Below are 18,573 nucleotides of genomic sequence, written 5' to 3'. Positions count from 1 at the left end.
TAAATATTAGAAAAATAACATGTATTCACTTATATATAAAATTTGGATGAATTTTGTGATATGTGTAGGCATATTTGAAGATCCCAGCAAAGTCATATTTGGACTATAAGTCTCAAATTCGAATTTCCTCTTCAAACTCTTGAATATTTGAGGAATATTTGAGATAATCATTCAAGCACATTTGATGGAGAAAAATCATGAAAGTTTTGATAAGATTTCTTATCAAATATTTTAGAGATTTGTGAGAGGATATGTAGAGATTTTACTTGCTAGATGTTAACACATGGTTGTAACCACAAGCAATATTTGTGGATCTAATCTTAGCTCCCTATAATACTAGTGATTCCCCCATTACTATTGTCATTATAGCCCTTATTGTTATTATTGTGCCCCGTAGAAGCTCAATATTGTTATTGTTGTGCCCTTGTATTATTATTATTATGTTGACTTTGATTATATTGTGGCCCATTAGACTCCTATATATAGAAATGATGTTTTCTCATTTGTATCATCAAAGAATTATTCATTTTTTTTATGTAAAGGAGGTTTCCCCCTCGAAGAGGCTAATTTTGAAGTCGTTGATCTATCTTTTCTTCTATTTTATGAGCTGGTTACATAAAATTTGGTATCAGAGCCTACAAAATCTCTAACTTCCTCATATCGGTATTTGGAACATGGTGGGTCTTCAATCTATATTTTATTCTATTTTTTGAGCTAGTTACATAACATCTACATTTATTAATTAGTTATCTTATTTTTTGTATAAATAGGAGTGTCTTATCCATTCAAAGAGAGGAATTCTTGGAGCATAATTCCAAACTATGATGGAGTAAAATACATTTGATAAGTTCTTGTGTTATTTATTTTAGATGTTTTATTCTTATTTTATTGTAAGATGTAGTTTTATAATTCATGTATTTCATAATACATGTTGTTTATATTAGTTTTATTATGTTTTAATTTAGTTTCTTTTTCATATCAGCTGCAACTCTTTGTTTATTGTTGCAATTTTGAGATTTCAACACTTTATCAAAGATGGTGATTTAGATTAACAACAATTTCCAAGAAGTGAACTTCTAACACAGTTTCTGGCTCAAATAAGACAGATATTGAAAAAATAAAACATGATTTTTGTGTAGAATGAGCAAATTTAGTTGTAGTGAGGAAATTTCTTCAAAACATTCCACGATTTTGGAGATATTGAAGTATATTTAAAATGTCTTTTTTTTTTGTTTTTTTGTTTTGTTGGGGCCAACAAATATATAAATAGAAAACATAATTTGATGTGTCTATCAAATTAAGAAAGAGATCACTCATTTTGAACCTAAATCAATCTAGTTTTTAAGTCATCACAATTCTCTAACAATTCTCTAATCTTTTTAGTTAAGAAATAATTTACATTTCAATGACCATCTAATTTGATTTATTTATTTGTTTTAGATGCTTTATTTATTTGTTTTAGAAGGTTAGACAAATTTAAGGAGCTTAGTCTGGTTAAGACCAGATAGCTGTTATTATTCAAGACTATAATTGTTAAGGAGAAATCTTGTGAGAGGATAGATCGGGGGAAGACTTAGGCTGAATAGCGAGGCTGGAACAACAAGTCTCATGGTTGGGAGGAAAACAAGAAGATTAAGGTTTGTAATGTGCGAACAATAGGAATATTAGCGACAAATAGATAAGTATACTCTAGAGCTAACTATAGGAAAAATTATAAGATTTATTCTCTCAATTGGAACTGCTGTTTGTCCTTTATTTAAAGTGATTACTTCTACTATTTTCCAAGAGTTTATAAACTCAGAAAACAAGAAAAGACCATGTGTAACCCTATAGATAGGGTAAAATATGAATAGTTATTTTTATTATTGTACAAGAATTTATAAACTTAGAAGACAAAGAAAAGACCATGTGTAACCCAGTAGATAGGGTAAAATATGAAATGAAGTCTGCAGAAATATAAAGATGTATAATAAATCAAGAACTTGAATAACCCTGTAAATAGGGCAGAAACCGAAAGGTAGTCTATAGTTATATGATGCTTGTTTAGAATTCTAAGTGAGCGAAAAATATTGTATGGAAACCACGCTCATGAAAACCCACTGTATATAAACCATAATAGAGGAGAAAAATTAAAAGAGAAATGTAAATGTACAGAACCCAGTGCAAGAACTATAAAAGACAACCTAACTCATTATAAGAAAAGATTCATGAAGTTTTACCATATTTAAACAAGAAATTACCCTTTGAAATTTTTGTGAGGTTTAACACAATCCAGAATGACAGCCAAAATAAAATTATAGACCTCAACTGAAAGATTCCCAATTAAACATACATATACCGATGAAGCCATTTAACCATACTGAAACAACCGTTTTATATAAAGAGATAAATGGTTAAATATATATGAGGCATAAGGCAATAGACTAGATCTTCAAACCAAGGTTTTCATCGTAGATCGAAGGACTCACAAAACTTCACTATTCTCAATAATTCCACAAAAATCCCTAAATTAGCTTCATCAGTAGTTAAAGAAAACAACCGAGTATTCTCATGGTCGCAAACCCTTAAAAATTTAGTTTCAAATTTACAAAAAAATCAACAATAATTCCTCTCTCGGGAATATGGACCAAGGCCATTAACATTAACATAGCCTGAGGCTGTTTCGTAAACTAGAAGACCATTTTAAATATAAATACAGTTAGAATTTGTACATAACCGGAGAAAATCGCTAAAACCCTCATCCAAAAGACTAAACCCTTAGTGACTACTTGAATTGTCTATGGCATTACCTGGTAATTCCTTGCATGAAATTTGTAGGGTTCGGTAGGCTGAGAAGAAGCTTCATAATGTCTAGATCCATTACCAAGCAAACAAGAAAAGCTTTGAAAAATCCCGGTGATACCTAGGCATGTAAGTAGCATAGTGTCAGAGCTAGTTGAAGAACTTTAAACTGAAACGTTAACAGAGACACCAAGCTAGCTAAATGAGAGGAAAATCATACCTTTTAGAGTGTAGATAACCATCCAGCAACATCCAGAAGCAAGAACAACACCAAAATGCAACCTGCGGAAAAGAGGTACACTCTTAAGCTCCATTGCAGAAAAGATTGAGAACGAGGAAAGCCACGTGATGACAAGGAAGGAGTAATAGTGAAGGAACGCTTACCTGAGAGGAAGCTTGATAGTGGGCTGGAACCTAACCCTCTACCTCAGAGATGTGAAAAATGACTAGTTACCATACAACAAAGAAGCTTAGATTGGCGGGCATCCACATCCAACGTTCAATCTGGAGATTGTCAAAGAGTCATTAATGAATCACACTTACCAATACACAGAGGGCCAACTGTGGTGCATAATGAAGGCTCCAAATATACTATTTCCTAGTTCTAGGGCAACCAATTACGTGAAAGAATAAGTGAGCATTAAATATTGTTGTATCAATTCACTGGTATTTTTAAAATAGAGTATAGAGTTCCATTATGTGACTTGAATGCTCTCTAGAGCAGATAAGCCCAATGACAAATGACATTATGAGACCGTTACATCACGGGCGTAGAAATCTAATTTCCGTAGTTAATCAAATATACTTTGGAATTATAAACAATACTTTGTAAAAAGAGAATTTACAATGCATAGCTTGTATATTGTTATAATTATGTACTACTGTTTTCTTTTACTAACTAAATATATATATATATATATATATATATATATATATATATATATATATATATATATATATATATATATGGGTATGTGACATATTCTTATGAGCCTTACATTTAAAAAATATTCACATATTTAACTCCCATGCATCTAACATCTAACAACTAGATATCTAACATCTAACTCTACACATCTCCCCCACACTGGCTTTTAGAGTGCCTCATGAAGAAATTACTAATAATATTAAAATAAAGTTATAATTTGGTTAATTTTTATGATTTTTAATTTTTTTGATAATGTGAGGTGTCTCATGGGATACACTTTGTGATGTCTATGGACGTTTAAGCTACTTTTTATAATTTTGAGTATTCAAAAAAGTATTTCCATTTAATTTTCATAAATTTCTATTGGTAGGAGACTAAGTTTCAATACTTTATTACCATGGAAATATGCCAAGTTATTGGTATGAAATTATGAGAAAAATATAATTAATTTTATATATTTACAAAAAATTTAATGATACTTTAATTTACAACTAAAAAACCTTAAAGATTCTATTACCAACATGTGCTAATCCTTTAAAGTGTGGAATGCCATGAAAAATTACTATTTGGAAAGGAAAAATCCAATTTATAATATAATTCAAGCCATGTAAAAAATATAAATTAGTTTATTGTAAATGTTGAAAAATAATTGAGGAATATAACATAATATTTACAAGTAATGTGGACTTTAAATGTAGTTATCTATGGCCATCATCCATGGCAACGTCACATCCATCCCCAAAAAATCGCACCCTTAATTGTTGTGACTCGTGGTATTTTGTCAATAAATTTTTTCCACGAACCATTGATTTTATTTGTAATGGGACTTGTTGTTTTCGTAATTTCGTCAAAGCAACAACGTTTTCCATGAAACTTCTTTTCCATCTATAAAATCAACTTTTATATATATTTATTTGTTTTTCATTTTTTTATTTATGAAATGTAAATTAGTTAGTGCGTGAGAGGTTTAGTTTCCATTATATTATTAGTTTAAATTTCAGGAGAGGTATTAAGAGTTTAGAAATAAAAACTATTTCAAGAAAAACCCGAACAAATCTTAATGACATCATCCTACACGTTGGTTAAATAAAAACCTGAATAAATCTGTAAATTATTGGATGGTCAATAGAAGCAACATCTGCATGCACACACACATCATCATTGAAATAAATATTTGCACACAAATAAAAGCAGGGTCTAAACATTAAATTTTGGTGGATAGTTAATAACAAGAGTCACATGGTGGCAATGTCACTGTCTTTGTATTTTTTGCATGTAGCTTACATGCAATGTAATTCCATACTTGATCCTATTAGGCTAATTTGATTAGTGTTTAATTAACCTGCAAATATTGACTTATATACCAATATTAAGTAATATTGGTATATACCTACACTCGTGAATCTGTAATTTTATTTTACTAATATGATTATTTGTTATTATTTTATTCTCAAGGTGTCTTCTCACATCTACTTTTGGATAATATATGGTCTTATCCAATTTATTTCCAAACTAAATATCCATATTTCTATTCCCAAGGTGTCTTCTCAAATCTACTTTTGGATAAGATATGGTCTTCACAAATTTATTTCTAAATCAAATATCTATATTTATATTCCCAAGGTGTCTTATCAAATCTACTTTTGGATAAGTTATGGTAATGAAAGTCAGTGATATTAAATTAAAAGGATGTGGGGGTATTGATGGCATTAATGGTAAGTGGTTAAGGAGGATAAGAGGAGAAGGGAGGGGGAGATGCTTGGTCTTTGTTTTGACATTGGAAGATTTTATTTTGGGGAGGAATGTGGAGAAAGATAAGGGAGAGAATGGAGAGAAAAATGAGAGAACTCAAACTTGAATCTATTGGAGGGTGTTAGTTTTAACTTGGACACACTACAACTGGTTGAACTTGGGTTCAAAGAGCTAGGCAACCTGTGGAGGTTCCCTGGGCTAGGAAAGCATTCATAGTTGGCTGGGAGGTAAATTCGGTCAGGTAGCCAAGAGGAGCATCCCACTAGATTCTGGAGCATTCCAACCAAGCCACTGGAATATATATTATTGTATTTGTTGTTTTATTTAGGTAAATTGTTGCAAATGAAATCTCTTACATCTTTAATATGTCGTTTATCAAATTTTACTTGTATGTTTTTATCAAGTAAATGTAGATTTATAAACATGCTATATTTTCTTCTCATTGTAATTAAATTTAATGATAAATTTGGATTAGATAGAAGAACTAGGTTAGGGCCTCACATATGGTATCAGAGCAAGGTTCAAAATCTGGACCCTAAACCCACCAATACCATTACACCTCTCGACCATCTTGACTTAAAAGATGTGTTGAGAGTGAAAATTTTGAATTCTTTTGAGGTGATATTAATTCTGTAGGTCGGGGAAAAAATTCCATATATTCAAAAGAAAATAAACCATGCTCTAGATGTAGAGACATATGTTGACCATAGTTCATGCTATTCATCTCCATATTGTGTATAGAATCTATACTTGTTTAATACGAATAAGAGTCCCTCAAGCTCCCATTAGATCAATTATAAATTCCTTTTAAAATCTAGCTTAATTATGTTTATAGCTCCTTCATTGATTCCAATATTGTGGCTCCCCTTCTTTATTCTTCAAAGTATACCAACATGGCTGGCTAACAGAGCCTTGATGACACCATAACCTTGTCTGCAAACAACGAAGGAAAAGTACACTATTATTTGAAGAAGCTCACTAATACTCTGAAGGAGGTAATGCCCACCAAGAATGAAAAAACATGAGTGTCAAGTAAATGAAAATCCATAAGAGTATAGATATGTCTTTCAAAGCTCCTATAAACCTACTAAATGATATGAGAAAAATCAGATCCTCAAATGGCAAGACGAGTAGAGTGAGGAGCTTGTCACACTCGTTATGGTGTTCAGTGCCCAACCATATCCCCATCCATGCAACTTCCACATACACCACCAAAGTGAAGAGATTGAGCCACAAGACAACAAAAGTGGTGCCATGTGATCCCATTCTGAGTCCCTTTCCAGATTAAGATAAGGCGAAATTGACCTAAATAAGCCATCATTTACCTTTGGATACTTGTATTACTTCCTAAAGTGAGGACTCTAGAAATTTTATATTAGTTCACTGCATCAACATTGCTTCTTTCAGTTCCTTCTACAATCAAAATCATTCATCATATTCATGTAAAACACTTGCATTCATCATTAAACTTTGTTGAAAAGATAAGGGAAACAAAAAAAATGGAGTGTAAACATAATTGAGTACAAAAACACTTTATCATAGGTGTGAATGCTTCAAATTTTAAAAACAATAATATCCAAAGGAGTGGCATCAAAGGGATCTTCCAAAAATGGAAGGAACCCATGTTTTAGTGCAATGGATAAGGCGAAACTAGAATCTTTGAATTTTGATCCATGGTTAAGTCCTTCCTTTATGCAAAGGTTATGTTCCCTAAATATTCCAAGAAAATGATTATTGTGCATATGACGTGGAGCTCATTACTGATTTGCAGACCGAACATCTTTGGTTTTACTTATTTTTCCAATGTAAATGAGGGTTTTGATGCATTCCCCATAACATTAACAATCTTGTTTCCTTTAAATTATCAAACTATGTCAGTGCCAGAGATTAAGGAATGTCATGCAATGCCAATGGAAAAAGTTAACACTCTGAGAGAATGGATAAAGGCTAAGCATCTCTAACTATTGGATACAGATGTTACAACGTATGCAAACATGAATGAAAGGACCCAAATTAGCTTTAGCTTCATGAAACTGGTTTGTTATAGAACACATTAAGGCCACACAGGAAAAGTAGATGTGGAGAGAAATTTGAGAATCTGTGCTTGCAATTCTTTAATCATTTTTTATGTGCACTAGTATTATGTTAACTTAAAAAAAAATTGTGCTCAACTAGACTTGTGTGGACATAAATTTCATCTTCCCGAAAAAAAGGAGAATAGTAAAAAATTTCATTTATGGTTTGAGAGAAATATTGTTAGGATCGATATAAATTAAATCTTAAATAAACAAATAGCAAAATTTCGCTTGAAAACATAGTTATGTAGATTATGGCTTCCGCAGGTCAGATAAAAAGTTAATATGTAATTGGAAAATACAATGGTGGTCAATCTATGTTTTGTGGTTTGGTAGCTTTTAAATTGTTCAACTTCATGTCTAAGTTTTAGTACTCTCATATGTTGAGCTTTAGGTAATCATATATTATAAGGATGGATATATTTAAATATTTGTAGGCTATATTAGGAAGAAGATAATGAACAACATTATCTTTTGGTTTTGTATTATCGAATTAATTAAATAGGATTTTTGTTTTCTTTTTAGCAATTTCATAGATTGAAAAGAGTTCCTTTGAATCTGTTATTGAAGAAGTGTCATGATAGTTTGCATTGAAGTTCTCAAAAGGGCACAATGGATGCGCTAAAAGACCTTAGTTTTATTTTCTCGGTAGGAAAAATCCTTCTTCATTGAATAGTTAGTCAAATTCTATTGATAATGGGATCTAAAAAGGTTTTGTTTGATAAGACTTAGTCCTTGAGTTGGTTGTGGATTTAATTAGACTATGAATTAATATTGTAATTCACACATTTTACTTTATCTCATTTTTACAGAATTTATACAGTGTTTGATCACAATTTATATATATATATATATATATATATATATATATATATATATATATATATATATATATATATATATATCTGTGTGTGTGTGTGTGTGTGTGTGTATTTTATTGTAGATATAAGAGTTTAGGTTAAACTAAATCACTCTTCAAGAATTCTGTGTGTTTTTATCTTGTTTCCAAATATTTAAGAAAGATGGTTGGGAAATTTTTTTTTTTAAGTGAATCTTGTTAAACTTTCATCCATTTAAATAATAATCAAATTTTTTTCCACTTTTGCAGTTGAAAATATATCTCTAGTATCATCGATGCTAATACTAAATACTTTCACTGTGATCATCTCCAATGAATAAAACTTCCATTAAAGGCTGTTGCTTGTGATATGTTTTCCAAAAGTATTTACGTTCAACCTATTATATCGTTTATATAATATTAATTTCCTTTGGCTCTTGAATCCATGCTTTACACCTACCTACTTTTATCAATAATGGATAAGCCTTAGGGGATTATAATATCTATTCATTTTGAGAAAAACACTAATAATCTGAAAATTGGTGTTTGGTTTGCACAATTTTCTTTTGTTAACAAAAACATTTAGTGACAAATTCAAGAAAGTTGTTTCGAGATTGAAGTAATTTAGGGTAATCACATCCAAAATTTACTTTCATTAGTAGACCTTGGAATAATGTGATTTATTAGTCCCTGCCATCTGGCATTCGGCAGGGACTATAGTAATCGTTCGCGACGGATATAGCATTAGTTCTTAGTCGCTGCCCGGTGTTATTTGGTGATTATCATAAGGTTTGGAAATGCTCTGTGCGGGGATGTGCCGAGATAACCTAAGTTTCATTTCCACCTGAGGCTTTGCCATCTTATTTGGCCTCTTCCCGAGGCGGAAGAGGCTCCAGCATAGCTTAAATTGCTTTTACGCCCGGTGCATTATCGCTAACCGTCAACGGTCTCGTTTTAATGTTAACATTAATTCGATTCGTATTATCTGCAGGGGTATGCTAAGGTTTGGTAAGGTTTGGTGTTCCCTGTTACAAGGTTGTGCATTGGCAGCTGGTGCATGCCATGGTTCAACAGCTGTTAGTATAAGGTGGTTCGGGGTAAGGCGGTGGAACTGCTCGCTAGGTGTTGTTTCCTCGGCCCTTGTTTATGGTGACTCGAATGCAACAAATAAACTGCAAGCTGCGCAAAAATTTCCCGCAGGGAAGGCAATGGCAGGCCTGTTCTGATACCCACAAGCTGCATCTAGATATGTACCTGGCTCAGATGCATAAATGATGTATTATACGCATGTGCTCCTATGTGGTAAATGAATAAATTTACTCGCAGTTAAACTATACAGCCGTTGTGAAAACTTCATTTACTGAGATGATCCGTGCAGGCCACCGAACCTCATCTGCATCTCAGATGTGAAATCTTTATTTACCATGACAATCGCTACAGGCCCACCGAACCTGATCTACATCTCAACCATTTCATGTTACTCTTCCAGTAGAAAACACTCTCGAGTCTGTGCAGCGAACTCAGAGGTCGCGGGATCGAATCTCGTTAAACGAAGAGAAGAGATGGCAGCCTCGTGCGGTCAGGCGCATGCGTTTCTCCTTCGTTCTGAGTGTAACCAGGGATCCCTTGCTCATTGATCGAGTTTTACTAGAATGAAGCTGAAGCCATTGCTGGGGAGATTTCCTCGCTCTGGCTACCTGTGTCCACTCGTTTCCATTCGCAGCGTCGCCAGCGACCCTAAAATAAAACATACTTCTGGTGAAGGTAAGAATAGCTGGTTGAATTTCAACTTTCACTGCCCGTAGTTGCCTAGCTTCGTTATTAAGCCCACGAATGCGATGTGAGCAAAGCAAACAGTAATTATTCAGGGTTTAGGACTGGTTCTGCTACGCGGTCAAACTAATGGCAAGGGATCTCAATATGATGCTGGTAGCTCTGGATCCATATAACTTGAACCTGGTCCTGTCGCTGCGGTGGAGATTGAATCAAAACCAATGCTCTCTTTTCTCCCTTAGGAAAGAGGAGAAGGTAGAGCCTGACACTAGGGTTTCGTGGCCTTCATGGCCTCTAGACTTGTCGTAGGCGACACTCCAGGCTTTATGCTCCAGGATGACATACACAGAAATCTGACTAAACAGGGAGGAGAGGATGCCGAAAACTGCAAACGCCACAGACAGACACGGTTAAGGAACCAGATTCCGCTGAAGAAGGAAAGAGAAATGAGTTACACCAAGGGTCAATCCGAACAGAAGCAGCTCCTGACCCTTACAGAACGCCCTTTACTTTCAGACATATTGACAGGGCCTAGAGATGATCACAATGGGGGTTCCTGAGCGGCTGTGCATATGGAGTTCATTCCTGGAACACCCATATATCTCTTTGCTGAATGTTCCTGCTAAAACAGGCAGGAAATTACTAGTACAGTGCACAGGCAATTGATGCAAATATGCAAAAGGGGTTTTGGACAGGGGTTTCTACAGGACGTAATCATATGGCATTGACTATCCAGAGTAGCAAGGGCACTTCAATACATGGTTACACTGTTTCCCTTCTCCCTGTTATTTTAGTTGGAATGCTAGAAGCACCTTTTCCTATGGATATGGAACTAGGTGAAAGGATTCGATATTCAACTAGAACAACAACAACAGATGGGTCTAAGGTGGAAGAACAAGACAAACTGACACAGGTTGGGACTGGGCAAGCAGCACTCCCCTCAGCTTATAAATTAGCAGCCTGTCCTAAAGTTATCTGCACCATCTGTTGGGCCATCGCCTAAGCTGATTTGATGGGGGTTAAGGTAATTCAGGCGATATCCTTAACATCTGTTTGGCCATCACCTAAGATGATTTGACGGGGGTTAAGGTAATTCAGGCCATATCCTCAACATCTATTGGGCCATCACCTAAGCTGATTTGATGGGGGTTAAGGTGATTCAGGCGATATCCTCAACATCTGTTGGGCCATCACCTAAGCTGATTTGATGGGGGTTAAGGTAATTTAGGCCATTTGTACCTGTCTTGTGTACACATTTCATTCCAGCTGACATTATGCATGTAGCGTCCGCTACGTGTAAGGTAATTTTGTTGTTATATAATAAGCTTATAGATGATTTCGTGGTTACTTCGCGTCGGCTTGTTATTTCGCTTCGGGTCCACTACACTGGTTTATTTCAGGTACTGTTTATGTTTTCGCTCTGCTACATTGTATTTGTATTCAAATTACCTCTTTTGTATTATCCTTCATGTAATGTATGCATTTTTATAATAATAGATTGTTGCTGATATCTAGACTCATATATTTGCATAAAATACAGAGTAGTGATCTGTTATCCAGTGATCATAGAATACGCTAGCATGCCACAGGAAGGTTTACCGTTTTGGGATCCTTCGACATTGATTTACCCTGCACTTCTCATAAATCTCAGCATCTTTGTGTTCATTACAAAGGAAGGGTGGTCTATAGACTGAGTGTTTGATTGATCTCCTTATTATTTCTCAAACCTCTATTTGCATAGAGAAATGAAAGCATTTTGGGTTTAACTGTAAAGGTAGCAGCCCTGAAGATGGCCCGGCCGTTATTTTAGACTTGTAGGGTTTCTGATTGATTCTTGTATAACAGAAATAAACAGTTAGAATGTTTGATTATCGTTTCACCATTTCGTTGATTATTATGTGAGATTGCGCTTCAATATCTTTGGTAAGGTTCTTGAATTTCTGGTCATTCTATACTATCTAGTTGAGGTTTTATCCTTTTCTTCTTTGAATTTAATTTTAAGCATTAGCTTGCTTAACAATCCATTATGGAATGTTTTTGCTGCTTTTATGTGAGGCTAGGGCACTCCTTTACATAGTTTGCTGCCTCCCATGCTTCTACTATAAAATTAGCAGAGCAGTCAAAAATCAATGCAACAAATAACAGGATCAACCATTCATAATTTAGCTCCATGAACTATAACATGCATTGGCATTTCCCAGACATCCGTGCACAGGTTTTATATTCATCCACAGAAATAGCAGCAACGCAAGTTTGTATCTTAAATGATAATATTTTCATGTATGGGAACCTCCATTGGCAATAGAGTTGGCCTTCTCCTGTCTTCAACAAACTCTGATTTAAGTTTGTGATGAGGCAGACTCTAAACCAGCCCTCAAATGCCATGAAATAGGCCTCGGCCTACTCTCCTTCAGCTGTGGTTTGCTTCAGCTTCCAACATTAGCCTTCTTGATGGACATATCTAGACTCAGCTCCTTCTAGAACAGACTTTCCTATCTGTAGTCATCCTTCAAGGCCTGTGGCTCTCCATGAGCAGAACTCAGCTCTCTAGGGCTCTTGTACTCCACACAAGAAGTCCTTCTCTAGTGTGTGTCTAGGCCTCTCCTTTTGGCCTCTATTTATACCTTTCTCTAGGGGTTTCTTAGACAAAACCCTAGATCCTTTAAGGTTTTGTCACTTACCCTTAGAATAAACAATTATTTTCTTTTAGGTTCTAAACTCACATCTCTGGGTTCAAAACCCCACTTTGATGCTATATACATGTGCAAACTTTGCAAATTTGGTGTCTAAAGGTTTGAATTTACATTTAAGTGTGTGTGTGTGAACAGAGTACCTTGTGCGTTGGTTTCTTGGACGAGTTCTTGTGAAATCAACCACTGTAACAATGTTGCAGCAACCCGTCTATCTTTACCAGGGTTAGCCATTTTCTCGTTAGAGATTAGTCAGCATCCTCATATTGAAAATTCATGGGTTCGAATACTAAAGCTTATTTATTATCTCCTATTTTATTGCATATTTTCAGTTACTTAGGGATGACGGCGCACCAGTATGACCCTGGTTCTGAGGGAAATTCCAAATCAGAACTGATGGCCAAACTGGTCGATCCAGCCAGTTTGGGATGGAACTTGCCTATCAGTCCAGATCACTCTCTCTCTCTCACACATGTACATTATATATATATATATATATATATATATATATATATATATATATATATATATATATGTGCATATCTATGTATTTTTTATCAGGCTAGTTTTCCAGCTGGTTCTGGTCCAGTCCCAGTCTGGGCATTAGCCAGTTCCAGTTCCGGTTCTGACCATATTGGTCACAAGAGGCTTGTAAATGCCAAATACAGCATCGCGGAAGCAATAGAATCATATCAACTCCTGAATCCCTTCCACCAAGTCAACATGAACTATGATATATAGTTCCAAATTTCACAAATGAATTCCAAAAGAATTTGCACTTAACATTGAAATGATAAAATCAAATGAAATGCCAATATCTCGCCCGACAATTGGAGACAGCAAACAATTGCTAAATGCAATCTCCAAAAGTGCCAGCATTTTGTCTATTAGAATCAATGACTCGAGGGAATGCTAATAGAAAACGGTGCATGGATCAAAACCTAGAACACAGATCAACCTGTGAATGATGTCTAAAACTGGAATGACCAAAATAATTGCATAACAGTTTCTGATTATGTCACTGCAAGCATTACAGCTCTTGACCATTGTCTAAGGTTGTATGGTGATATTCACATCCCCAATGGCAAGCATCTTACCAATGGTGTAACATTGTATGTAATTCTAGTGTTCTTCTATATCATTTAATATAAAGTTTGTTTGAGGCAAATACCCAGCTTCTTTCATCTGCCCAGCTAACTTTTGCAACATGGCATAGATCTCTTGTATTTGTGGGTGTGATCTATCTCCTACAGGCAAAACGTGTACCCTGCTCTTTACCTCAATCCAACTGCATCCAGGTTCCTTCTTTATACCTCTGTCTTTCATTGCTTTCCTCAACTTTGGCAGGCATCAAGTAAGGCTCCCCAAACAGTAACATTAGGTTTAAATGGCATTTTTTTTATAAAATCATATGCCTCATCCAAACAGCCAGCACGGCCAAGGAGATCAACCATACAGGCGTAATGCCCTGTTCTTGGTGGGATACACTGATCTCGAGTCATGGTATTGAAATAATGCCAACCTTCATTCACTAGACCTGAATGGCTGCAAGCAGTCAAAACAGCGAAGAAGGTTACATTGTGATTTCGTTGATTATTATGTGAGATTGCGCTTCAATATCTTTGGTAAGGTTCTTGAATTTCTGGTCATTCTATACTATCTAGTTGAGGTTTTATCCTTTTCTTCTTTGAATTTAATTCTAAGCATTAGCTTGCTTAACAATCCATTATGGAATGTTTTTGCTGCTTTTATGTGAGGCTAGGGCACTCCTTTACATAGTTTGCTGCCTCCCATGCTTCTACTATAAAATTAGCAGAGCAGTCAAAAATCAACGCAGCAAATAACAGGATCAGCCATTCATAATTTAGCTCCATGAACTATAACATGCATTGGAATTTCCCAGACATCCATGCACAGGTTTTATATTCATCCACAGAAATAGCAGCAACGCAAGTTTGTATCTTAAATGATAATATTTTCATGTATGGGAACCTCCATTGGCAATAGAGTTGGCCTTCTCCTGTCTTCAAAAAACTCTGATTTAAGTCTGTGATGAGGCAGACTCTAAACCAGGCCTCAAATACCATGAAATAGGCCTCGGCCTACTCTCCTTCAGTTGTGGTTTGGTTCAGCTTCCAACATTAGCCTTCTTGATGGACATATCTAGACTCAGCTCCTTCTAGAACAAACTTTTCTATCTGTAGTCATCCTTCAAGGCCTGTGGCCCTCCATGAGCAGAACTCGGCTCTCTAGGGCTCTTGTACTCCACACAAGAAGTCATTCTCTAGTGTGTGTCTAGGCCTCTCCTTTTGGCCTCTATTTATACCTTTCTCTAGCGGTTTCTTAGACAAAACGCTAGATCCTTTAAGGTTTTGTCACTTACCCTTAGAATAAACAATTATTTTCTTTTAGGTTCTAAAGTCACATCTCTGGGTTCAAAACCCCACTTTGATGCTATATACATGTGAAAACTTTGCAAATTTGGTGTCTAAAGGTTTGAATTTACATTTAAGTGTGTGTGTGTGAACAGAGTACCTTGTGCGTTGGTTTCTTGGACGAGTTCTTGTGAAATCAACCACTGTAACAATGTTGCAGCTGTTGGGTGTGGAGCCTGATTATCTTCTATAGTACCGGCATTTTTGGACCCCAGTTCAAAATGGGGCGGCAACGCCGCCCGTAAAATGATCGCTGCCGCCCCCCCCCCCCTGGCGGGGGGTTTCGGGGGCAGCGCCCCCGAAGCTAAAAACAGCTATAAAATTGCCTTGTAAAAGTATAGTAATTTCTAGTCAATCTGGGCCGTTCATTAGGCGGATGATCTGACGGTAGAACTTATGTTTAGTTTAGGGTTTTTTTCCCTAGAAGGAAACCCCTCTCTTTATATGAGGGCATTGTATTTGAGGCTGTGATAGATGTGTATTCGGTGAGGGAGAAACATAGAGGTGAGACTGTGAGAGAAAACAGAGGATATTACAGCGGTTTTGCTGTAGGTTGTATCTCTTCATTTTGTTGGATAATAGAAAGGAAGGACTGGCTGTTCGGGGTGGACATAGCCCAAACTGGGTGAACCACGTATATCTGTGTCTCTCTTGTTTTGTGCGTTTTCTGTGTTTATATTTCTGCAATATTTTATGTGTTCCATTGCTCCGTAATATATAATTTTCTAACAGCAGCAACCCGTCTATCTTTACCAAGGTTAGCCATTTTCTCGTTAGAGATTAGTCAGCATCCTCATATTGAAAATTCATGGGTTCGAATACTAAAGCTTATTTATATCTATAGTCACAGAGACATGATACATTTTGTTAGCAAGAGGGAATTCTTCTTGTCACAACTAGTGTTAATGAAAACAGCCAAATCAGATTCTGATTTGGAATTTCCCTCAGAACCAGGGTCATACTGGTGCACCTGCTACCTGAATAACTGAAAATATGCAATAAAATAGGAGAGAAAGGCCTTTGCAAAGTTTGAATATGCATATAGCATCAAAGGCCAATTGGAGACAGCAAACAATTGTTAAATGCACTCTCCAAAAGTGCCAGCATTTTGTCTATTAGAATCAATGACTCGAGGGAATGCTAATAGAAAACGGTGCATGGATCAAAACCTAGAACACAGATCAACCTGTGAATGATGTCTAAAACTGGAATGACCAAAATAATTGCATAACAGTTTCTGATTATGTCACTGCAAGCATTACAGCTCTTGACCATTGTCTAAGGTTGTATGGTGATATTCACATCCCCAATGGCAAGCATCTTACCAATGGTGTAACATTGTATGTAATTCTAGTGTTCTTCTATATCATTTAATATAAAGTTTGTTTGAGGCAAATACCCAGCTTCTTTCATCTGCCCAGCTAACTTTTGCAACATGGCATAGATCTCTTGTATTTGTGGGTGTGATCTATCTCCTACAGGGAAAACGTGTACCCTGCTCTTTACCTCAATCCAACTGCAGTGTTCTGCTGCAACTTTTCCTATCTCCATATTGCCATGGGCTTGGCAGGCACCAAGTAAGGCTCCCCAAACAGTAACATTAGGTTTAAATGGCATTTTTTTTATAAAATCATATGCCTCATCCAAACAACCAGCACGGCCAAGGAGATCAACCATACAGGCGTAATGCCCTGTTCTTGGTGGGATACACTGATCTCGAGTCATGGTATTGAAATAATGCCAACCTTCATTCACTAGACCTGAATGGCTGCAAGCAGTCAGAACAGCCAAGAAGGTGACATCGTCAGGCTTCAAGCCCGATTGCTTCATTTCTTCAAAGAGTTGGAGAAACCACATCCCTTTCGCTCATTATCTTGTATACAAGGAGCGCATTGTCGAGGCTTCCACACTTAGAATACATGTCAGTGAGGCCATTCCCTAAAACTAAATGCAACTTAAACCCATTTATAACCATATGGGCATGGATCTGCTTGCCTTGCTCTATGTCCCCTACGCCAGCACATGCCTTTAAGGCAGTACGAAATGTGACCTTGTTGGGCTTGATGCCAAACCAAGGCATTCTACAAAAGAGTTCCATGGCTTCCTTACAATTCCCTTGCTCCACATAACCTGCAATAATGGCAGTCCAGGACACTAAATCTCTAAGAGACATTTCATCAAATACTCGACGTGCATCCTTGATACATTTGCATTTTGCATACATGTCAACAAGAGCAGTCATGAGAACAACATTAAACCCAAACCCACTTTTGATAGTATAGGCATGGACTTGCTTCCCAAGTTCTAGTGCTACTAAGCTAGCACACACCTTGAGAACACTTCCAAGAGAAAACTCATCCGGTGTCATGTTTGTCTCTCCCATTTGCCCAAAAAGACTTATAACCTCCTCATCCATGCCACGACGAGAGTATTCTGCAAGCAGAACATTCCATGAGATGGAATTTCGTTTGGGCATTTTGTTAAACACTTGGCATGTATCCTCCAGATTGCCAGACTTCGCATAAAAAATGATAAGTTTTGTGCTCAGAAAAACGTCTGGTTCAAATGCATCTTGGATCATGCGAGCATGCAATCCCTTTCCCTCTGCAACCTTTTTCTCATAAATGCAGTCCTGCAATAGGCAACAATAGTTATAGGAATCTGTCCAACTCCCTCTTTGATTACCAGTAGACAAAACATTCAAAGTTTCATTCATTGGCAGTTCTTCAAGCAGTGTGTTATCATATTCCTGAATGCCACTTTCATCATGGCCACCTCCCAGTTCTTTGCTAAAAAATTTCAATGTCTTGGGTTGTAATTTAAAGCCATTATTGTCAGTTGTGCTTGCAGAGGGATTACTTTGCTGATGCAGTAGCTTAGCGAAATAAGTCATTTTCTTTTGTCTTAAATGCCAGCATAAGAAAGAGAAACAATATACCTGTAACAATTTGGTGTGGCTTGCTCCATTGCATCAAAAGCTTCCAACCAGTGTCAAATTTGATGGTACTACTGACATTACATTGCTTTTAGTTTGTTTGATTTGCCTTTCCAAGTTATGTGACATTGCATTTACTTGCATAATTAGCAAAAACAAGGGCATTGGGTTGATATAGATTGATCAATGGATTTACAGTGACTGATCCTAACGTACAACAGGGACTGCAAGTTCTTTTTTTTATCTTGGCAGTCATATTTTGAACTTCATCCCAAAGGTGCACACAATCACTTCGTGTTCTATATTCATTTTCATTGTTCAACTTGCTATTATGATTATGTGGTTTTAATTGCATTGCATCAATGG

At 36.1% G+C, this 18,573-nt stretch overlaps 1 protein-coding gene and 1 pseudogene across 1 annotated transcript; both read right to left on the bottom strand.

Annotated features, from left to right (window-relative positions):
• Positions 1 to 16,622: 16,622 nt before the first annotated feature.
• On the bottom strand, positions 16,623 to 17,102 carry LOC149200634 (pentatricopeptide repeat-containing protein At4g02750 pseudogene; annotated as a pseudogene).
• LOC149200633 (putative pentatricopeptide repeat-containing protein At3g13770, mitochondrial) lies at positions 17,093 to 18,165 on the bottom strand. The gene has a single exon (XM_089401013.1). The coding sequence runs from the start codon at positions 18,163 to 18,165 to the stop codon at positions 17,107 to 17,109; it is 1,059 nt and encodes a 352-aa protein (XP_089257139.1). The 3' UTR covers positions 17,093 to 17,106.
• Between the last annotated feature and the right edge of the window lie 408 nt (positions 18,166 to 18,573).

The sequence above is a fragment of the Pinus tabuliformis genome, chromosome 2_1 (assembly GCF_031772625.1).
Source record: "Pinus tabuliformis cultivar Carrire ecotype Pingquan chromosome 2_1, CPIR1, whole genome shotgun sequence".
NCBI lineage: Eukaryota > Viridiplantae > Streptophyta > Pinopsida > Pinales > Pinaceae > Pinus > Pinus tabuliformis.
The sequence above is the reverse complement of the archived record's forward strand: the minus strand, read 5'-3'. Positions and strand labels throughout refer to the sequence as shown.

What these genes read in the sequence shown, in the direction of transcription:
- LOC149200633 (XM_089401013.1), bottom strand. Translation starts at nt 18,165, where the DNA reads ATGACTTATTTCGCTAAGCTACTGCATCAGCAAAGTAATCCCTCTGCA.